This window comes from Trichoderma virens (assembly GCF_000170995.1).
Source record: "Trichoderma virens Gv29-8 chromosome Unknown TRIVIscaffold_6, whole genome shotgun sequence".
NCBI lineage: Eukaryota > Fungi > Ascomycota > Sordariomycetes > Hypocreales > Hypocreaceae > Trichoderma > Trichoderma virens.
The window spans coordinates 2,571,703-2,594,347 of record NW_014013743.1 but is presented as its reverse complement, the minus strand read 5'-3'; the positions used below and the strand labels follow the sequence as shown (position 1 = coordinate 2,594,347).

Here is a 22,645-nt window from a genome sequence, read left to right as displayed (position 1 = left end):
GCCCGTGCAACTTTACATATGACGTCGAGGTAATGGTCAACAACTGCCTGGTCTTTGTGGCATGTCCATACTGGAAGTTTGATAGCTCCCACTCCAGTGCAATGCCTCTTCCACCTCCCCAGAATTCAATACGCGCCAATGAGTAGATAGAGGAAAGAATTTGAAAAACAAAAATATAATAAATGAAAAACATCATATTTGTATGAAAATGCAAAAAAAGAAAGCGACAGAGGCAGGGTTCGAACCTGCGCACCCGAAGGTATTAGATAGCGAGAATCGAATTGATGATTCAAGTCTAACGCTTTAGACCACTCAGCCACTCTGCCTGATCCGTGTCCTGGCTGAAACAAAAATCGCACTAAGAGTCTTACACTTACGAGAAGAGCGATGTGTATTCAATTCAGCTTTGTGAAAAAGACAAGTTTTGATGAAAGAGATGATCTAAGTATGTAGTTTCAGTGAATTCAAACAAATGACAAATTTGTTCTAAAAAAGCGCGCATACACCCATCCGTATTAATCCTATCCTTCTCCCTCTCTCCATATTACTCTCGATTCTTCTCAATCCAGTTGCCATCTCTAACCCTTCTAAAGCGACGTTCAATCTGACCCGTCGTCAGATCAGTGATAGAGGTCTGCCCACCAGTTACATCTAGTTGCATTCACCTTGCTCGTCGCCTGAACAGCTCCCTGGGCAGTGATATTCACAATGGTGCTGTGAGGCCCAACATGAGGAAAGGCCTTATGGTTGATAAACTCGGGAACACCGCCCTGGGCAAAAGTGATGATTGCTTCTTGAAGAGCATCCTGGGCCTTGGGCCATGGGGCAGCAGTGGATGGATCGTTGAAGGTGTACTGGAGATCTTGGATGTGAAAGCCTGGGGAGACACCGAACTCGTCTGCATCACACGTTCTGGTTAGCTAAAGAATTCAACAAATATAGATGAATAATATGTCGATACTTACAAGCATATCCGGTGTTCTGAACCGCGTGTCCAATCCAGTAATAATTGCAGTCAATCACAGCCTCGCTCCAAAGCTTCATCTGCCTCGTGTTCTGGTCAACATAACCCAAAGATCCATCAAATTGCGGAGGATAAAGTGTAGTAACGAGCTCATCGACATCCTTGCTCGAAAGTCCAGCAAACGACCGATTAGTCCAAGTTTTGAACTCAGCATCAGTGGTAATATTAGGATCAAAGAAAAAGGCACCCTCAAACATGTTGTGGCCGGCCAACACCTTGACCGACTTGTCGAATTGTCCCTCCTTGATCATCTTAGTAGGAGAGCCAGTGATGTATTTGCCATCAACAACAGGGCCAAAAATGTATGTCGTAGTGGGAGCCGCTCCGACCTGCGCAGCATTGGCAGCAATCACGGCTTGCGAATCCGCAGCACGAGCCTCTTCCAAGCTGCTCACGTTGAGATACGACAGGAACTGGCTATAGCTGTCCGCCGCAATCTGCATTGTTGGAATAGTAGCCGGACTCTGTGCGATGGCCTTGGAAAACAGACCGGCGCCCTTGCCGTTGTCAGCAGTCAGGTGGAAGAGGACGGAGCCGCCACCAGCAGATTCTCCCATGACAGTGACCTTTTCTTTGGAGCCTCCAAAGAGGTGGATGTTGTCCTGGATCCATTGCAGCGCAAACCTTTGATCGAGAAGACCAGCGTTGAGGTTGCCGTCTTTTTCGACATCGGGGCCACCCAAGAATCCAACAGCACCAAGGCGATAGTTTAGAGCGACAAAGACCAAACCATCGTCCGAGTTTGCGGCAGCGTGCTGGAAAAGACCGACTGGATCGTAGCCAGGGTTGGGCGTTCCCGTCTTGGAGCCGAGAACAAAGCCGCCGCCGTGAATCTGTGGCACGCCAGTATTAGTAAAACTTGATTTGGGTTAGACATTCAACAATGAATTAAGCTTACCCAGACAAGTACAGGGGATCCTCCGTCTCCACATGCCTTGTCGCCAGCCTTTTGGAGCGTCTTTTTGGTCACATGGATGTCGAGGAAGAGACAATCTTCGCTGGCGCCTTTGTTCCAATCAACTGGCGGTGGCTGACCATCTTGGATGCTCGTCTCCCAAATCTGGAGGCTGAATGGGTTGGCTGGGCTTGAATACTTTGAAATTGGTCCGTATGCATCACCCTGCCAAACAGGAATACCCTGAGGGCAGAACCGTAGCTCGGACCCGGTTTGGATGACCGTTCGGTTTGTTTTCGGATGAGCTGGAGCACGGAATCGAAGGTCTCCAACGGGTGGCTGAGCGTATCGAATGTTTTGGAAGGTGTAGAGTTGTGTGGTGCTGTTGTAGGAGAGGGCTTGATGGAGCTCCTGTGGGTGAATTGGGATATTAGTGAATTTGTAAAAGAAAATTGAGTTAGAAAAGAGAATGATTGACGAACATATCCCAAGTCCACGACAGGGAGGCAGCTGGAGCCAGTGTTGGTTGGAGCTGCATTGGCTGTAAGAGCAGCCGACAACATGAAGCTGCCAAGGAAGACTTGACGCATTATGGAGATGGCGATTGAAACTTGTTGACTAGGGTGAATTGAGTTGAAACGATATTAGTATGGATCTCGAATTAATTGATGGGTTGCTTGATTGCTTTGCTTGATTGCGTGAGTTGATGATGCTTCTTCCCATCTCTCCCATCACCAGACTCTTCTTTCTTCTTATAATCATCTTCAACAAGTCTTTGACTCTTCAGTCTTTCCAATACCCTGACGAAATCCGTCTTGCACGATGGATCAGACTCAAAAGTTCGAGGCTGTGAAATCCAAGTCCTTTCTCAAAAGAGTAGTGTAACTTGCTGAAATGGCTTAAACCATGCAGTCGGGAATCATGTTGCATTTGTTCAGATCCTTTGTCGGTTCAACTGCCGCTCCGTTCAGGAACAGGTTCCATGTCTTGGGTACAGAACCGCCTTTATTCCCATTCTAATCCCAGCATCCCCCAATCATCTCACACATGGCCATCCAAATCTCCCTGCGGTGCAATGTTGGCCCGACTGAGAGTCATTCCCGAATAGGAACTGTATCTCCCAGAAGCGGTAATCAGCTACTGCATTATCCCTGCGTCTTCTCCATTGAAATCCTTTAGAATCCTCCGCAATGCATTTCAGCCCGATTCCCAAGACCGGCTCCTGACGCAGAGTACAGCCGCGGGGCTTGTGTCAAACCGGAGAGCCAAAGGCTAGGCGGCAAATGCTCAGCCGCAGGCACTGCCGAAGCTGTTGCTCGCGATGCCCTCAGACACCCTTGAGCGCTTTGGCGCTTATTAGCACCGACTATCGCGCCCGTGCAGCTTCTGTGGGGGACGTGGCGCGCCTGAGATTGACAGCAAGCCAAGAGCCGCTATGGACGGGTCGCTGCTGTTTATTAATAAGACGCAGAAGTCGCAAGTCTTGTCCAGAAGCAAGGCCGGTGAACGGGCAGCCATTTTGAGCCATGTGCAGAATAACCGACGCAAGCATGAGGCCGAAGCATCTCATCGATCGAAACCATGGTCTAAATTTGTCACCACTTTATCAACCTCAGATGATTCGAAAACCTCTGAAACTGATGCGGTGAAGCTAAAGTTCGTCGCCTTTGTCGAGGAAGCAAAGCCCAGGAAGCAGTGGGGAAAGGAAGACAACAAGAAATTCCAGTCCCTGTCCACGGCAGTGACACCCTCGTACAATTCCTCGGACCCTTTCCACTGCACAATAGCCAATATGGATGCCGGTACCCATGCCATTCTTCATATCACCTTTTCTCACGCATCACGGGCAAATTTCCTCGCCGAGTCTTTTGCCCCATCGTATATGCTCCTGCATCAACTCCCCACGCGGCACGATGCAATGTTCCAGCTTCGTCTAAAACGCTGTGTCGAGGATGAAAAGCTCATGTACTCGACTCTCGCATACGGCTCTAGCCTCTTGGGTTGGATGATGGGTCGCTTTGACTCTTCGAAGCAGCCAGAGTACTTTCTCGACAAGGCTCTTCGTGCTGTGCGGAATTATCTCGCTGTTCCTGGATACAAAGTTGATGACTGGCTTTTACTTTCCATGTATGCCCTTGCGGTGACAGAAATGTGGAATGGCCTGCCCGTCATGTGGAAGCGATCGCCACAGAGACACGCAATGGTTTCCAAGCTGGGATCCCATGGATTTGCCGCCTGTCGAATGCATCTCAAGGCATTGATCCAAATCGTCAACAATGCCGGTGGATGGAAGCAGTTCGATCCTTACATCCTAGACAGTGTTGTATTGGCAGACAGGTACATGGCCATCAGCCAAGGGAGGCCACCAGTTATTCCTATAACTTGGGATCCAGGGCCCTTGCCCACTTCGATTCGAGAGGAGCTCGGGATAACGGGGCAGTCGGTATTGCCTCTTCTCGGATCCAATCTTCTTTTGGAGCCGCTTTCGGAGAAACTCGACAGTATGATACGGGATCTAGTCGACTATTGTCGTATCGCGAGCGAGGCATGGGCGTGGTCGTCGATCGGACCCGAAGCCGAAGGTTGGCTTTTCAGGCGATTGCAGGCAATTTCATGTCGCCTTCTGCTCTATATCCACGATGAGCACATAACTTATATCCAAAGTTGCATTTGCTTTGCGACACTGACCTTTATTTCGAGCTCTATTGCTGCCAAAGGACCGCAGATGAGCGCGCAGTACGCAGCTAGACAGCTTTTTCTATTGCTCCAAGAAAAGCATCATTCAGAAGAAGAGATGAAAATGTCCAAGGGCTTGTATTTTTGGTTGCTGTTTATGGGGTCGGTCGTCGCTGAACCTCAGCCATGGTTCCTTGAACAGCTGGCAGAACAATGTGACGGGGGAGAAATTTCAGAGCCGAATTTGGAGGCAAGGCTGAAGCCTTATCTGTATCTACCATCGCGTCAGGGCACACGCATGCCTCTAATAGTCGAGCATTTGAATTCTGCGGGTTAGGGTATTGCGATAGCGATTGAATAGAACTTCTTTTTACTCTGGCCGTTCATTCGGCATGGAACATATTTTTGCGTGTTGAGAGAAATAAAGCTCAATATTTAAAGAAATCTAGGACCAAAAAGCTACCAACAGATAGAAGCTCCTGATATATCGGAGTAATAGTACATGAACAGCAAACGAAAATCATTGTCTTCCTCACCATGTTCCAATCCCTCCCTCACGACCCATCTCGTCCAAGTGTCGTATCATCTTACTTTCAACTACAAACTTGACATTTTCTGTTGATTGCCTTATTCTTCCCAAAGCCTGAGGTAATCTTGGCCAACCAGCCGGGACTTCTCATTTGGCCCATAAGAGGCGGTGCGTGAGCGAGAAATAAGGATAAAGTTTGACACTACTGTTGATAATTGATACTTGTAGGCAGCATGCCATTGGCCATGGACGCACGCGCTTCAGTGACGTCTGTAATTTCGTCTTGCTGGCCTGAGGTAATGCGCAATCTCTTGAGAGGCGCCATGGCCGGGGAAAGGTTCCATGTGAACAGCGGTTGGACGTGTGCTCTCTCGCAGCTGGATGCGCACTCTTGTTAGACACACATTCTATCTCGTAGCCTCTCTCGCGATACATTGTGCAAGCAGTACAAACCTCCATTGCGTCTACCTTGGCAGGTAGCCCTTCGAAAATAACGGTATCACTGGACAGCCCAGCCTCTCTCAACAGGCCACCCTCTTTAGCAGGACTGCGGGAACGACTCCCGCTATAGTACTCTCCGTAATCTTCATGCGGCAATCGGGACGTGTAGGATCTCCTATCACGTTGTACACACCGCCTGTCGCTACTACCGATTGAATGGCTCAGTGAGGCGTCCGGACTGGCCCAGAGAGGTGGGCAACTACCACTCAGGGCCGGAAAGCTCTTCAATCTCGGTCATTTAGAGGAAGTAAAAGTCGTAACAAGGTCTCCGTTGGTGAACCGGTAGGAAGAAGAGGAGCCATGGTCGTAGCCTCTGTCTTGGCCATTTCGCCCCCGATGATAGTCATCGTTATACATTCTGCCCTGGTTGTCACGGCTCCAGTCACGAGGGCTTGGGCTTCGCCTCGGGCGCGCGTCATGAGCGTCTCTGTAGTCTGGCGCACGATCTGCACTAGAGGGAGGCCGGGGATGCGGCCGGCGTGGGTTAGTCGATCCCAAGCCACATAGACGGGTGATGGCTTCGACGACTGTGTCAAACAGGGATGGTGCAACTTTCTCTTCGACGGGAATTTGAAGTGGCCATTTCCACTCGCCCATAGATGTATGGTTATATAAGACTGATCGAGAGCAGAGATGCCCATAGGTGAGGGCTCTATGGCAGCATTGAGGTCTGGACCAACCGCCGTTGTGGCCCTCCAGAGCCATTCTCTTTTCTTCTCAACAGTCAGTCACCCTGAAATCTGTCTGTCAAGAGACAGCCATGGAGGCCATTTGGAAGTGGGCGATCCGCAACGATTTGCATCCATGCATTCCGGGGGGTCAGCGTTGGCGCCATTCGCCTTGGTGTCCCACAATGCAACAGGATTCTGCGCGGGTGGCTTCTTCGGCGGCCCCTCCCGAGTCGCGCTTCTTCTTGGGCTTTGGCGGCTCCGGGTCTTGCCAGAGCTTTGGTATACGCACCTGGAGATCGGCCACCCAGGCGTCACAGTCCCACTGGATCCAGTAGTCGATATTGTTTCATCCGCTGGAGCGATTCCAAGCATGTCCCCCCAGGAGCTCTCTGGCGGCTTGGTGAAGTTGACAAAGACAACCTTGCCGCCCTTGCTGTGCACTGTCTTTGCAAACTCCCTGACCATGGCATGGAGGTCGGACAGCGGGTCTTGTGCACAGTCTTTGCAAACTCCCTGACCATGACCTTGAGGCCGTGGACCCGCTGTCCGACCGGGCAGTGCCGCGAAGCTACCATCTGCTGGATAATGGCTGAACGCCTCTAAGTCAGAATCCATGCCAGAACGCGGTGATAGCACCCGCACGTATAGACGAACAAGAATAGGCTTCGGCTTACTGTCTCAGCAGGCGATTCCTCCGTGGTCCTCGAAGCGGGCCGCGGTATTTCGCGTATTGCAATTTCAACACGAGCGGGGTTGAATCCTTTGCAGACGACTTAGAATTGTGATAATGAATTGGGTTATGACATAGACCTACAACTTGGGAGAGATTGTATTGGGGTAGCCCAGGGGGTCGGCGTTGGGGGTCGGCCAGGGCAGCCATGATTGCGATAATGCATTGGGTTCCGATATAGATCGACAACTTGAAAGACATTCCGTTGGTGTAGCATTGGAAAATCAGGCTTGCGCCCTCCGGCCCACCAGCGGCTTGTTTCATCCGCCGGAGCGGTTGAGTCTGGCCTGATTATTTGGTGTGGGGGGTCTAGGAGATGTGTCTTGGCTATTAACCTCGACGACGCTTCGCAGGGCGCGGCGGATCATCCTGGGTTCTCTCCGGTGCACTTTGCCGCGTCTAGGCCAGCATCAGCTCATTGGGGGAGGAAAAGGGCTTCAGGAACGTGGCTCCTCCGGGAGTGTTCTCCTCCAGGAGTGTTATAGCTCGTTGCATAATACCCTGCGGAGAACCCACTTGTGGCTGATACATATTTCCTGGGTAGCCATGATGCAGCTGATAAGGATTTTGATCAGGGGCGTATGGTGTTACTGGAGCCATGTGCGTAGTTGGCTGCTGCGATTGGCCTTGCGGTGAAAGCTGGTGAACTTGTTGATGCTGCGTGCCCACGACATTTCGCAGTGGAGAGCCCACTTGTGGCTCCACGCCCGAGGCGCGGAGCCAGGGCCGGATGGGTTCGGTGGGTTGCTGGCCCTCTGTGGCACGCGGCCTTACTGAGCAACGGGGGGAAACCGCCCTCAGCGGACGCCGCAACGATTGATGCTTCGGTCCCGGGTCCCTCTACCGGGGCTTCCGATGCCACGCCCTATGGCATCTTGGCAGATGATGGAAGTATTGTTGGCAGTAGGGTTGCATGACAGAGAGCGAGTCTTGTTTGCCATCTTGAGCAAGACATTCGAAAGTGTACTGTGTCAATATTAGTACAAGAAGAACACAGCAGTGGACAAGCAACGATGTATGGAAGCATAATCACACCTGTTTGCCAACAGAAACATCAGTCTCTTGAAGTACGGCTGCCAACAGCTGCACAAACAAACTCCGTGACTAGTAACGCGAGCAACAAGACTCCGAAGCTGAAACTGTCGTAAAAGTTAGTCACCTGCTGAAATTGTTCAAAGAGTCGCCACGTACACTTGTCTGATGAAAACATCATGCAGTTCCACCACCAAACTGTTTTCTGCCAAACCGCCTCAAAATCTATGGTATTGCAAGTGTATTTAGCAAGAAGAGAGAAGAGAGACAGAGAAGCGGGGAGAAAAGTAAGAAGACCAGAGAATTCCACAGCAGCAGCGCCCATCTACAGTCATGAGGAAATAGAAAGAGTTGCCATTGGATATGGGCAGGCTGAATGGGAGAATGTGCGAGATAGGCAGAACACTGTGGCATGGAGGAAAGAATTGTGGGTTTGTTTTGTAGGGCACACCAGTTGAAGTCTTGTGTACTTCGTACTTCCTCATCAGTCATCACACCAGGGCAACCGCCCTACCGCCTACTCTCCTGGAACTGCCCATTGCCGGCAGAGACATCTCGGTGTTTCTTTTGGCCGGCTCAATGCCAGAACAGAGAATTGATGTGAGTGTTGACAGGGATGCCGATTTGATTCAACTTGAGCCCTGACATGCAGCATTACTGATGGCCAACCTGTGCCATTCTTGTGGTTCTGTCCTCCTTTCCCTAAACCAGTGTGCTTTTCAACTACTTGATACGAGATAGTCACTCAAATCCCTGGTAAGCATTCGCCTTGCAAGCAAAACCTTCTGCGGCTCATACTAAAGTGATGTGTTCTACCGAGGAAATCCTAAATTCGTCCATCTCATCGCCTCTCCAAACATGAAACCGTCAAGAAAGACTTCGCCATTCACCTCGAAGAAGCCCGGATTCTCTGTCTGCGGAGACAAGAGAAGAGGCACGCTACAGCCACCAACGAGCCAAATCTCGTTGCCTACGCGGCTTTGCTCACGAGCAAGGCCAATATAGCCGCGGCCAGTGATGAACGGCTCCCAAGGCATCAGACGCTTCGCTCCCATAAACACCCTTTCCCCTTCCATGTCTGTTGCGTTCTTTGGTTTCAGCCTAAACTCTGCCAGCTGCCTGTCTAAGCTCGAGCCCCTGCACCAACGGCAGAACATGTCCGGAATATCAACTGGCAGAGGCACTGGGTCCAATTAGATGCCAAGAAGACTCAAAGTCAGGGAGGTGGTCTCAACTAGGTGTGTTTTGTCCCTGTATGGCATGGTTCGGTCGCCTATAACTACCAAAGTCCAGAAGTCAAGCTACTCTTGAAACAGCCTTGAGTTAGGGTCTGCTAACTCGGAGAGCAGCTTGCGATGACAGAAACTACCAATATTTATGATTCGATCGAGTCGCATACCCGAAACGCCCAGTTCATTGCCTTGAAACGATACGGTCATAAGGATTCCATCCGAGGCATTAAAGGACTTGAGATCAGTGTTGTAATCATTGAGCCCCAAGCAGCGCTGAAGACATTGTGAATGCCAGTTGGGCACCCACGAAGGGCCCGCAAAGGGGCGGGATATCAACTTATCCATCGAACCCGAACACAAAGCGTCGCGCTGAACGGCCGTACAAAGCCCAAGAAACTCCAGATTGTTATGCAGCCGTTTGTGAGTTGCTGCAAATGATTCGTTTACCTCCTCAGGCTCAAGATCATATCGAATTGGGTTGCCAGCAACCTCTTCAGGGCTACAGAGACCAAGTAACGAATAAATTTGGTCGAGAGCCATGGTTGTTGTGGTGGAACGAAAGTGTTCCAACAACCAAAGCAGGCTTGCATGATAATCAGCCTTGGCGAAATGCTTTCTGAGTTCCCTCAAAGCCGGTGCTGGCCTCAGCGATCCGGTGTTTGAGACATGGAGCATCTTGACTTTCCTTGGTCGTGCTATCAGCACAGTTGTGGCCATATCAATGCCGCTGAATACGTCATCAATCGAAATTCCATCCGAGTCGCAAAGAAAGACGGCATTCTTCGGCACTGCGGACTCTTGAAGGACCCACCTTCAATGGAACCAATTGCAGTCTAAAAGATACTTGAGGGCATCCCATCATTCGGGATCAAACAGAGTCCATAAGCTTGCAGCCTCCACTGCTTTCAAGGTTGTTTGCAATCAGGTGGCGAACGTAGCGAAAAGCGCGGCTAACGCGACTGTCGTCTTCATTGATTCAAATGATTACTGAGCTTGCTTGCGAGTAGATTTCCCGCATGAGGGGAATTTGCAACGCCTTTTCGCCAACGTCCGTCTGATTGATGCAGGCCATGTCAACCCACAAAGGGAGTCTTGACCCTTTCTCCCATAGTTGCGGTAGGATAGCTGAGTCAAGAGCGAAAAGTCTGTTGAAAAGCGCATCGAGATTCGCTGATATTTGAATATACATGGCCCCACACCCCGAATCAAGACGCATTCTTCGATCGCGTTTCCTATCTCCCCAGACACGAGAGACGGCTACAAACGGAGGCGCATCAGCAACCGTCGCGCGACTGATATATCCTTGCGCAGGTCCTTGGCCACTTGCTGAAACGAGGTCCAGTACTCGGAATTCCTTTGAGGCGTCTCTTGGGCAATAATGATTCGAGTTTATTCCGGTACACAATTGTTGGTTACCTCGCGAGGTCGAGGGAGAGATAGGGCTGGCTCTTTGTGACAAATATGCCTACATTACAAGAGCATTACCCACAACGAAGGAACATGGACAGGAAGAGGTCAGCTTTATGTCCCCCCTACCATATCACTCGTATCTGGCATCATCAAGTCTTATTTACGGGGTCTTTTAGGTACCCTTGAACCATTCACCCAATTAACAGCTCACCGCAACAGCCAAGAATATTGAATAGCCTGCAGCTAGATCCTTCCGACTCATCATAGCATCCATCGCCACCATCATGTCGAGAGATCCTAGTACCGGAGCCCTTCTACGGCTAAATAGACTGGATGTTGCTGGCATCAGCCTCTCGCACAAGTGAACACAAACAAGGGGTACGATGTGCCAGAGTCGTTCAATCCTAATTCCCTATCCTCCACACCTGTTCAAAATTGCTAATGGCTTTTCTTTGATGCTAATTACACCACGAGGGCTTCCGCCAGCCAAACGTCATTTACGACAACAAAAGAACAAAGCCGTCTAGGAACGTACTCCATGAACAGCCCTTTGCGGCCTTTCCAACTTTGCGATACGATGAATCTTGATAAACGTGGCTCGGCATGGCTTAGACGGGACAGGAGGAAGCCACCGCCTTGCAGCGGTTTTCAGATCTTCTCTATGGCCGTAAAGCCAACGTCAACTATTTGTATTTCAACTGAAGAGATCATTTTGCCAGCAAAGGCGCCCCCCAACTTGGCTGCTACGACATCAAAACGAACTACCCCGAATCTTCGACGCTATACCTCATGGCAAACCTTTCCAAAAGAGAGCACAGCTTTTCACTTCCTGCTTCTTCATTAGATACTGTGGATGGAGTATATTTTACTCTGTATCCCATCATTCTTGAGCCTTCTACAGCCTTGAGTCGATTGGGATCCGGCGCAGAGTGGTATGATATGGCTTGCTAGAGTCACCACAAATCAAGGTCAACAATGGTCACACACTCAGACACTAGTAGATAGACCAACACAATTCCACTCCCAATATAGATATCTCTAGGATCTATAGTCAGGGATTGACTATTCAGCACCCCAAGTTCGCTATTCAGCATCTCATTCTTAGATTAAAAGCAGCCTGGATAGTAATGAAAGCAGAGGTTGGAGTTATATATGGATAGTAGCAGATACTTCCAGGAACTGCGTAATATCTATTCAAGTAACGGTGATAAGAGATCTTCATTATACGTTGTTACTCCATTCGGAACTCCTCTTAGCCGCTGGGAGATCAAGTGAGTGGTATCCAATCGAAATGTATATTGATGCAACTACCCTCAGCCACGCAAACAACAAAAAGAAGAAAAGCCCCATGTCCAACGGAGACACCACACCGGACTCGAACAACGAAACCACAAAAGAACAAAAACAACAACAAAAAGAAAAGCCCACAACAACAAAAAAAAAGAAAAGCCCCATGTCCAACGGAGAAACCACACCAGACTCGAACAACAACAACAACAAAAAAAAAAAAAAAATCCCCATGTCCAACGGAGAAGCCACAACAAACTCGAACAAAGAAACCACAAAGATAATGATGACCAGCGACCAGCGCGTGCTTCAAACGATACTTGTCTAAAGTCGTTCCATTCATCAGCTCCAAAGACGTTCATTCATTCCGAAATCTAATTCCCAACAACAGACTCCCACGCCCAGAATCCAAAAGCAGCATACCCAAAATGGGCACCGAGTTCAAGCCGTGTGTAAAAGGGTTGCCACCCCATGTGAAATCGAATAGTGATACTTGCCAAAAGTGTCCATTGTAAGACAGCAGGCGAGGACAGGTTTGTGATCCTGGGATTCGAGAAGCTGGAGATGTCGCTCGGTGTGAGTTGTGCGGCCGTGAAGAGGCTGTAGGCTTTTTCTTGCCGACAGAAACAGTGGCGAGTTTTTGTGTAAGGGGGTCAAATCTTATCGGCTCTTTCGCTCGTTGTCGACTTTTCTTCACTTTTGTCTGAGAACCCGCCTTGAGTGACCGGCTTTGAATGTCTCTGCTGGCTGCTGGCTCGTTGGCATTCAACTCAGCGGCGGGTTGTGTTGGTACTCCGATTTTTCTCGGAGTGGAGTCATCCCCCCTACGCCGTCCCCTCCCAGCGGGAGAGTCATATAGCTCTTCAGCAGGTAAATGGGCCGGCGAGGACAGGTCTGTGGGTGGAGTTTGAAAGAGACTCTGTCGTCAAGAGTGACTGGGTCGATCGCAGTGCTGTATCTCCAGACCAGTCAGTCACACATGAAAAAGGTGAATGGAATGGAAAGTGAGAGCTCACGAACCATGTATTTTGGTCACTCGCGACCAAGCTCGGAGAGGCGGTTGCCGAGACCTCCCGGCTTTGAGGCCTCAATAGACAGTATGAGACGGGCTTCTACCCGGAGAACTGTCATCGAAATTCCAGATATCTTTCCCCGCGTCTACATGGCGACAGAAAAATGTTGGTTAGTCAAGAATTCGAAAAGGGCATTGATGTCGGAGAGTGCCATAGCCACCGATGCCGTCGCCTAGAGGTAGATAGATTGTGGTAATCCGGGCCCACATGTAGGACAAAAAAACGAGAAGGAAATGCAAGTCAATGGCAGTCGGATGTGATGGAAATGGTGGATTGGAGGGACCGAGAGAAGCAGGAGTTGGGTGTGGAGGGCATGGAAAAGATATGATGAAGTTGCAACAAGATGAAGATGAAGGAAGGAGAGGATGAACACAGATGGATAAGGGTGGAAGAGGGTCTACTTAGAGGTGAAGGTGGAAATGGAAGAGGAAATGGAAGAGATAGAAGAGGAAAAAGAAGAAGAGGAAAAGGAAGAAAAGGAAAAGGGAATGGGAATGAGAATGGAAATGGAAATGGGAATGGGAATGGAAGAGGAAGAGGAAGAGGAAGAGGAAGAGGAAGAGGAAGAGGAAGAGGAAGAGGGAGAGGGAGAGGAAGAGGAAGAGGAAGAGGAAGAGGAAGAGGAAGAGGAAGAGGAAGAGGAAGAGGAAGAGGAAGAGGAAGAGGAGATAGAGTCGAAGATAGAGATGGAGAACATGAAGATGGAGAACATGGGGATGGAGAACATGGGGATGGAGAACATGGGGATGGAGAACATGGAGATGGAGAACATAGAGATGGAGTCGAAGATGGACATGGAGATGGAGCCGAAGAAGGAGATGGAAATAGAAATGGAAATGGAAATGGAGTCGAAGATGGAATTGGAGAGGAGATGGAAATGGAAATGGAGCCAGAGATGGAGATGAAGATGGAATTGGAGAGGAGATGGAGATGGAGATGGAAATGGAGACCGAGATGGAAATGGAGATGGAGACGAGATGGAACTGGAGACGAGATGGAGCCGGAAATGGAGATGAAGATGGAGTCGAAGATGGAGCCGAAGATGGAAATGGAAATGGAGCCGGAGATGGAGATGGAGATGAAGATGGAATTGGAGAGGAGATGGAGATGGAGACGAGATGGAGCCGGAAATGGAGATGAAGATGGAGTCGAAGATGGAGCCGAAGATGGAAATGGAGAGGAGATGGAAATGGAGATGGAGTGAAAAAACGTGAAAAGAGAGAGAAATGCACTCACATTCTGTAATGTCGTAAAAAGTGAAGAAGAAGAAGAAAAAAGAAAATCCAAGGCGAAGTTGCATCGGGGAGGGAGAAGACTATATAGTCAGGCGTTCAGTCCGCCTTCCCAGTTCTCAGTGTTCCCAAAGGAAGCTTCCAGACAACATGTTGCGGTCTAGATGCGGTGCCAAGCAGCAGCGAGCATGAACTTGAGCCAATGGCAACTCGCAGATAGTGGCCGAGATGCCGAGAAGCGTGTTATTTCCTCAAGTAGAGACGATTCTTAGGCGAGGCGGTGTCTGTGGATGGCAAGCGTGTGGCTGGCTTTGCTTGAGATTGGTCGAGAATGATCCGAGATGACGCGGTCGGCCCCAAGAGCGAGGGAAAGCGAGCATCTACGTGACGATCTTGGACCGTTTCGATGTTGCTATCTCGTAATTGCTCGGAAGAGAGCATTGATGCCTCAGGATGCTGAGCTTTGTGGGCAGTTCCCATGGAGAATCAAGGGGGGGAGTATTTTCTTGGTGTGGCCTAGGCCGTTTGGTACATTGGGGCAGTGTTGAGGCTATCGCGAGTTTGAAGAACAGGGCGCAGTGCTACCTGTGATGCTGTGGCATGGTGTAGTTGGCTGCTGTTCGATGGTGATGAAGAAAGTCAGCTTTTGTCTGCAGTTCGTGATCCAACTGTTATGTCTTTCCAGCTACTCTATAGAGAGTCAGTTAGCCTGTAGCTCAATCCTTTCGTATTCACAGATTCTTTCGACAGGAATCAGCTGGAATTCCCCAGAATGTAGACACGGCGAAAGAAATTTGTCGATCCAACTGCTGCTGAGTCTATCAACGGCGTGCGCGGCTACGTGCTATGCTTGAACAGAATACCAGAGCTGATAGGGTAGCTAATTTTCGTGCCCTGAACGGAGCCATTACACACGGGCCCAGCACAAGTTGATCAGCATCATGATGTTTGAAGGTGGGCTTCGCCGCAGCACCAGAGAGACAAGTAGGAGCTGCACAAAGCTGTGTTCTATTCGGTCTATCATTTTAATCTAGGTCTTGCTGTACGGTGGCATTTTACAGAGGATACGCTCTATCGAACGAATTTGAAATATGAACACCTTCAAAACGCCATAAAACCCGCGAGTGGCCATTGGGTTCAGCTGGCGGCCCGCTTGGCGGCAGGAATTGGAAACATCTGGCTCGCAGTTATCCTTCGGCTTCCGTCTTCTACAAAGCAGATGTGTCACTGAAGCTATTTTCGAGGCTACGCTCGTTCCTCCGGATAGAACAGTTTTTTTCTGTCAACAAGGGGTAGCAGCTATATTCTGCCTTGTTACGCTGGAAAAGCCGGCTGGAGTAAGGAGCCACGAGAAGAGGGAAAACATGGCCAATACTCCCGGCAAAGATGCCTTCTGGTGGGGGTTGGAAATTTAGTCGTGTCAGCTTGTCGATTGCTTCAATTTCCGTCGCCAAAGACTCGACTGCACGAGCAGCAGATTTTGACGTTGCAGGCTGCAGGATACTTCCATCTCCAGCTTCATTTCTTGTACGGTATAACTGTAACACTAGCCAGCTATTCTATTCATGCCGAGGCCATTTTCGAGCGAAGAGAAATTCCGATGTCTTGTTGGGTCTCAATCATTCGAATTCGAGTGTCTTCGAGATTAGGCCATCTTCATCGGAATGCGAGAAACGGAGAAAAGGTCCTGTGAAATGCATCAGCACTGCATCAATCGTATTGGAAACTTTGAACGTGGAATAAATTGCCAAAAATGGAAAAACTCACTGTTTGAACAGGGAAAAGAGGAAGAATCAAGATGACAAGATTTGATGCCGCTGAACATCTCGGTGAAGGTAGTCGTAAATGGATGCCATCAATGGAGTCAACCACCAAAGAGCTCCAGAGCTATCAATAGCAGAAAAGCCACGGCCACAGCGCTGTAGCATCAACACGGTTACCCAGAAAGGGATCCCTGCGCGTCTCTAGGCTCTATTTTAGTGCTGAGCCCAAGATTTCCGAGGACGGGCAATCGTTCTCCGTTGATTCCAGAAATCCGCCATGATCTCCATAGTGGAAACCTCCTTGGCGGACGATCAGCACACAAACCCAGATAGCACGCACACAACGTGGCGGCATCCCTGCTTAGTAGTGTTGAGCGTATTGCTCCAGTGTACGCACGTATTCATTTTGCGGTCTATATTTTCTGATGTCCACTTGCCAGGGTATCTTCGTGGGAAGTGGTGGAAACAACCCCCACAACACCACTCGGAAATAACGTCGAGCAGCAATCCACTACTCGCCCCAGCTTCGCTAGTTTGGAATCCAGCCTAAAGTCCCGAAGCCAATTCAACGACATGAATCTCGTCATTTTGTTAGAGTCACCTCCATGGAATTCCCGAAATCAGTGCCCCGACGGCGGGCTGAGGGAGCACGCGGTACCTCTACTGGGACTCTCTTTTTCTTTGGTGGGACTTGCAAAACTAATTTTGGTCTCTCTAGGGCCGATGATTGAGCGTACCCTTCAAAATGCCTTTCGAATCAAGGAGGGAATACTCGCCAATGTGAGGAGAAACAGCTTTGGGGGCCCGACTTGTGGAAAACCTGGTTTGTCTGAGTCTGTTGGATCTCCAAAGACTGCGCAATCTTGATCCAGACCCGCAAACCGAAAGCAATCGAACTCCTATCACGGTGAATACACACGGAAACGATAAACGATTGATGGACGAAATTCCCTTGAGCAGACGGCATATTCTCAACAACGTCTATACAAGATCTTGGGTGGGCAAACTATCGATGATGGGAGAGGCAAAGAGGCTCGCCTTGCCCAACTGAAGGCTCTGCTACCTAGGGACTGGTGTCGTGGAGGAAAGGATACGTCTTGGACAGCTTCGCGCACCACCTATAGCTATATTACCGATGGTTATCCCAGACACAGATGAATACCAGAGCACCTGGCACATATGATACCAGAGAATAGCAGCGGTTTGTCCGCGTAATGAAGCACTGGGAAACTACATGAAAGAGAACAAATTGATCTGTAGCATTACTGCACTCGGCTTCCATGTGAATATAAAACTCAATGAAGACCAAGCTTCGGTACCTTCAATGTAAATGGGCTTGAGTATCTGGCATAGTGGTGATGCCACGTTGTCCTTGGAAAAAATATTCAAACATCGATCGGAAACGCACGCTGAGCGCACAAGATCGAATAAAGGAACACGCGTCAGGTACAAAGCAATGCCGAAACCATGAAAGTGAAAACGAGTAGCAGGTAAGTTTGATTCAGCTATGCTAATATGTACACGGAAGAGTTGTCACTGCCTCGTAAGACTTTACCGTGCACTTGACAAGGTAAACAATTATGAAGTTCCAGATATCTCTGGTCACACTGCTCACTCCAAAAGAAGAGCTCCTCCCCCTCCCCCCCCTCGTCCGTCTCAGTTTGTGGCCCGAGTTCGCCACGCGTAGGACTTTACCGTGCACTTGGCAAGGTAAACAATTCCCATGTTCCAGATATCTCTGGTCCCACTGCTCACCCCAAAAGGAGAGCTCTTCCCCCTCCCCTCCCCCCCCCTTCGTCCGTCTCAGTTTGTGGCATGATTTGCCACGCGTAGGACTTTACCGTGCACAATTGGCGCAGCAAAAATCTCACGATGTGAAGTCAAGGCTGCGGAAATTGTGAATGTGGTTGTAGCGCAGTGAAGGTTTGGCGTGATGGAGCGCGCGAGTGTCATTGCCCGTTGAGAAAGTCACAGAAGTCGCCGCACCTGATAAGCCAGGCCATATGAAACCACAACTGAGCCAAGTGTGTGAAGTGACAGTGGTGGATTTGATTGAGATTTTGTTGGGCTGGATGGAGAAAGAAGAACCACCTTGCTGTTGAAACGCCCCAAGAAGGGAAAAGGAATTTGGCAAGCTTCCATTTGAATGCTTATGGGGTGGCAAAGAATCAGATGTTGAGCAAAAAACGCCCAGAGTTGACATCCGGCCGATCAAAGACCACCACGAACAAAGGAGTCTGAAAAAAAAAAAAAATTAGCTGTGAACACAAGAAAAGATTCACCAGAAGCGTAAGATGCATACTCATGATTCAGGAGATGCCAAGTGTCAGTAAAAAGACATGTGGCCATGGATGTGGAAGAGACCATGTTGTAGAAACAGCACACGCCGTGGCTGTACAACTGTACAATATGATGTCGTGAAGAGGTTTGTTGAGTGGCAGGAAATCACTTCCAGTCATCCAGAAATTGAGAGAGCGATGTTTGGAGAAGAGTGCTTCCCAAGGGTTGCCAACGATAGCAGGGTTGTTGTCACTACGAAAAAGGGCAGAAAAGGTGAGCAACCATGAGAAGATGATGGGAAATCTCAGTGCCGTCTCCTGAAAGAGGTCAAAAAGACAGATCTCTGCTGTACAAGAGTGGGAGAAGACGGGTGAGAGAGATAAAGAGGGGGGGATCTAGACTTCGCATCAAAGCAGCTTGACCCCTTCCAGTTCGTTAAATTAAGCGGCCAACAATTCTTCAAGAAACAGCTGCGATCGTATGGCCAACTAGGCTCTTCCGATCTAGGCAGGTATCTGCAGCTGCATCTCGATCTGCGTCTGCATCTGCAAGAAGGCCTGAGGCACACAGTACATGTGCCCCTTTCTCTAAAGGTTCCTGTGCTAGGTACCCAGCTGCACGTAGCAGTGTCTGGGTGATGGTGAGATATTGCAGCCGAAATGCTGCTCCAAAGCCTTGTTTGGCAGTATTTTGTCTACCAGCAGTTTATAATTTCAGAAGCCGTCGAATGAGTAGAGTATCATGAAGTTGCTACAGCACAAAGATGTGCAGATTACCATTCAACTCCCCGGCAGAAGCACTATATTCTCCTCCAACTTGCACAAGGCTTTCCAAGTGAAGATACATCATGCTCCATGTACCTCGTGCCTTTGTGGTGTACTCCATCCCCCCCTTTCGTATTCGCACTCGCCTCCTGTCTATTTTGTTGAACCACTTACGGAACTTTCTCTCCCTCCCAGCCCACTCGATCCACTCCACCCTTTCGTTTCTCACTCTTCCCGATTGGCTTGATCTCTTCCAGTCATGAATAGACGGTCAGGAACAGTCAAAGCTTGCCTCTATCGGTAGATCGATCGATCGAGACCGGGGCTGAGCTGAGCACTTCCCGCCTTGGCATTGGTGAGAGCAGCCGTACTTCCGAGCAAAAGATTGCACACTCGCTTAGTGATGGAATCTTCCAGAGTCGATCGGACAGTTTCCGGCTCGTTACTGACGTTTATGCGAGCTCTTCTTACCTGGAAGATGGACAGTGTTGCCTGAGGCCGCTGCAGCTGGTCACGCTGGTCCCCACTCTTCCACCCTTTATATATCTTCTCCCCTCGCCGTTTTCTTTTCCTCTTTTCTCTTCTTTTTCTTCTTCTTCAAACCGTCGGCGGGGGGTCTATTGAGGCCTCAGCCGGCGGTTCCCTCCTCCTCCCTCCCTCCCTCCTCCTCCTCCTCCTCCCTCTCTTCCCTCCTCCACCATGGGGGGGGCTGACGAGAAGGATACCAACAGGTGTCCTCTTCCGTGCCTCCACCTCCACGGCGTAGGTTTCTCTCCTGATCAGCCCAACACATCTTCTTCCATGGCTTGATCGCAGCACTGACTTTCGTTGCAGGGCGTTGACGAGAAGGATACCAAAGGTGTCCTCTTCCGTGCCTCCACCTCCACTGCGTAGGTTTTTCTTTTTCCATCTCGCTTCCCATTCCATGTTTTGATTCTCACCTTGCTTGCAGCACCAGTCTTCGCGACAGGTCTGCCAATCACTTTGGGTTCATCTTTCGACCACTCGTCACTCCACGCACATTCGCACCTCGTCAAGGCTTGCCACCAAGGCCAAAGCCGGCTCATGCTTTTGAGGGCTCTGAAGCATTTTCATGGTAAGCAGACTCCTCACTCACAGCTTTCTTTGCACGCAACTGACGTGGTGATCGCTTCTAGCACACCAACGCGCGCCCCTCTTCGTCTGGCGAACTGTCAGTTCACACTGCATTCACCACTCTCTTTCACGGCCATGGTCAAGAATTTCCCACATTTCGGCTTTCTTTTTCTTCCAATTTCCGTTCATGTACATACGTGGCATGGCGATTTTCTCCTCTTCTTTGTGTCTCTTGTCGGAGATGTTCAGAGGGTGGTTCAAGTTGGAGTGGGATTGTTGATTTCAAGGGTGGTCGGGTTTCGAGCATTGGGTTCTGGACTATTTTTTCGGGGAGTTTGTTCATCAAATACATCGTTTTGTGCTTCATTTTGTGCAATCTTTTTTGCTGTGCTCCTGTGATTCTTTCCATCCATATGTTTCTGTTGCGACACACAGGCATTCGTAGATTTGCTTGCCATCGTCTGTTGACACGCCGTTGGCCGTCTCAACTAAGCCGAGCAGTGTGTGACCTTTGAAGCCTGACCAGTAGCTAACTGAACGCAGCTCTAGTTCAACGACGGCGTTCAGCGACGATCTCTCCTTCATCAACATCCACACACACAAGGTTTGCTTCAGCAATTTCGGTCGGCCTTATCGCAAGACCATGGACGACACTTTGCGTTCTTGAGACCAACATTGAGTAGGATATGCCTGACGCAATTTCCCGCGAAGATTTTCACGAATGCTAATTGTTTTCTCCCTATTTAGGCCCCGAACTTGTCAAATTTCCTTCCATCCATCTCCATCTTCAGTCTTCGACAGCCCAGTACGCACAATCCAACGACCTGGGGCGATGAGGTAGCGAAAGGAGACCCAAGACCAATGAGGCTGATTACTTTTTTCAGACATGTTGGGTGGCCTCTATTCACCATTGACGATCAGTGTGGTCCGAAGGCAATATCTATGGTTACCATACAGGCTGTTTAATCGTGTTGTCTTCATGATGTCTGCTAATTATTCCGGAGCATATTTGTCTAGAAAGAAAAAACTGCAATACTCGAAGTACCCTTTCCAGTCCTTCGAATCAAAATGCCATCGAACGAACACAACGACCGGTTGACCATTCTTAACCACCGATCGCAGAGCAGAAATACAAGACATTCGACATACTTGACGCGAAACGAGATGGTGAGCGCCAATTCCAATTGGAGAGTAAGAAGAGACAAAAAGACTCCAGAAAGCCATCAAATCTTCGAAGCCATTGTTGCTACAAGAGCTTCAAGTCTTCGGCAAGAGACGCATATCCAACGAGGGCCCGAAGCACGTCCACGATAGCTCCAACAGACACCTTTCTTTCCATATCGTGTTTGATTGGATCTCCCAGCCACTCTCTGCTCCCACTGCTGGAATGATAATTTTATCGGCTTGATCTCGTTGAACATGTGGATTTTGTGTGAATGACAGCATGGTCCATTCACGCAAACAAAGCGCAACGCTACTTGACGATATATAGCATAACCATCCAGGTATTTACTTCTTTTTACTCCCCCTTTTGAGACTCTTGCGTCACGCGGGCGAGGCAGATTTGAGAGATATGGGTAGCTTATCTGCCACATACCTCCCTATTATTACAGTTACGATTACTTCAATAACCCTGTTCACAGGGATTTCCACTGGCATAAGCACATGAGAGACAAAGCACTTGGGATGTTCAAACTGCTCTATTCGATCCCATGCTTCTATAATGACCGCCCGATTTCTACAAGGGCTTGACAAGGTACCAGTGCTACCCCTTGATGCCCGTCACAGTCAGATGGAAATTCAAGTACCGTGATGCTAATATGGAAGGTTTGACAAGCAGATATTTCATACTATCATTAAAAGAGCGTCGTTACAACTGTGCCGAAATCCAAATACAAGAGAGAAGCATGGAAAGGAAAACAGAGGGAGCCAAGATATTTTCAACAATCCCCCTCGATATCAGTGGCGATATCTGTTACCACAGATTGCCATATCCGAGTCCCGTTCCCACTCCGTCTAAGAGCCGATGCAGCAGAAGCCGAGGAGGAAAATGGCAATGATGCAGTTGCCCTGGTCACAGCCACTGCAGCAGCGCTTCTCAATGTCACGTTCAGCCTGTTTTCAGCGTCAGCATTGCCCGTGTCAACACCAGTCCTCCATGTCAGTGCGGTGAATGCATACCAGGGAATCGGTGGTATTTGGGGGAGCGCCGGTGGTTTGCACACCAATTGCTTCCAAGTAGCCCAGAGCTGCAGTCCGAGCATCTTCCTCACTGATGCCGGGATATTTCTCCTTTACCTGCCAAAGAGCAGTGGCATAGTGAGGATTAGTGGTCAGATCGGTGGTCAGATCGATGGTTGCAGTATTGGGAGTGGTGCTCGAAGTCGGTGCAGCCAAGACAAGGGGGGCGGCGAGAGCAGCAGCAGCGAAGAACTGAGAGAAACGCATGTT

General features: G+C 49.5%; 5 protein-coding genes across 5 annotated transcripts, besides 4 other annotated features; 2 read left to right on the top strand and 3 right to left on the bottom strand.

Moving 5' to 3' along the window:
* Positions 1-620: 620 nt before the first annotated feature.
* On the bottom strand, positions 621-2,482 carry TRIVIDRAFT_149585 (uncharacterized protein; the record flags this gene model as incomplete). The annotated part of the gene is made up of 4 exons (XM_014101616.1): positions 621-898; positions 966-1,857; positions 1,923-2,330; positions 2,402-2,482. The coding sequence occupies 4 exons, from the start codon at positions 2,480-2,482 to the stop codon at positions 621-623; spliced, it is 1,659 nt and encodes a 552-aa protein (XP_013957091.1).
* An 884-nt stretch (positions 2,483-3,366) lies between these two features.
* TRIVIDRAFT_116499 (uncharacterized protein) lies at positions 3,367-4,923 on the top strand (the record flags this gene model as incomplete). Its single annotated transcript, XM_014101615.1, has 2 exons — positions 3,367-3,564; positions 3,637-4,923. Coding segments are annotated over 2 exons (1,485 nt in total), but the record flags the coding sequence as incomplete, so codon positions are not given.
* A 936-nt stretch (positions 4,924-5,859) lies between these two features.
* Positions 5,860-6,277: a sequence feature (Protein overlapping with rRNA (TRIVIDRAFT_222140, EHK22881.1) was converted to a misc_feature.).
* An 80-nt stretch (positions 6,278-6,357) lies between these two features.
* Positions 6,358-6,885: a sequence feature (Protein overlapping with rRNA (TRIVIDRAFT_222140, EHK22881.1) was converted to a misc_feature.).
* Positions 6,886-6,970: 85 nt separating this feature from the next.
* Positions 6,971-7,056: a sequence feature (Protein overlapping with rRNA (TRIVIDRAFT_222140, EHK22881.1) was converted to a misc_feature.).
* A 54-nt stretch (positions 7,057-7,110) lies between these two features.
* Positions 7,111-7,176: a sequence feature (Protein overlapping with rRNA (TRIVIDRAFT_222140, EHK22881.1) was converted to a misc_feature.).
* A 1,694-nt stretch (positions 7,177-8,870) lies between these two features.
* On the bottom strand, positions 8,871-9,830 carry TRIVIDRAFT_60299 (uncharacterized protein; the record flags this gene model as incomplete). Its single annotated transcript, XM_014101613.1, has 2 exons — positions 8,871-9,241; positions 9,458-9,830. The coding sequence occupies 2 exons, from the start codon at positions 9,828-9,830 to the stop codon at positions 8,871-8,873; spliced, it is 744 nt and encodes a 247-aa protein (XP_013957088.1).
* A 9,878-nt stretch (positions 9,831-19,708) lies between these two features.
* On the top strand, positions 19,709-20,559 carry TRIVIDRAFT_230703 (uncharacterized protein; the record flags this gene model as incomplete). The annotated part of the gene is made up of 4 exons (XM_014101612.1): positions 19,709-19,861; positions 19,934-19,989; positions 20,052-20,195; positions 20,257-20,559. Coding segments are annotated over 4 exons (564 nt in total), but the record flags the coding sequence as incomplete, so codon positions are not given.
* Positions 20,560-22,210: 1,651 nt separating this feature from the next.
* On the bottom strand, positions 22,211-22,642 carry TRIVIDRAFT_60301 (uncharacterized protein; the record flags this gene model as incomplete). Its single annotated transcript, XM_014101921.1, has 2 exons — positions 22,211-22,309; positions 22,376-22,642. 2 exons carry the CDS (start codon positions 22,640-22,642, stop codon positions 22,211-22,213), a joined length of 366 nt encoding a protein of 121 aa, XP_013957396.1.
* Positions 22,643-22,645: the final 3 nt, after the last annotated feature.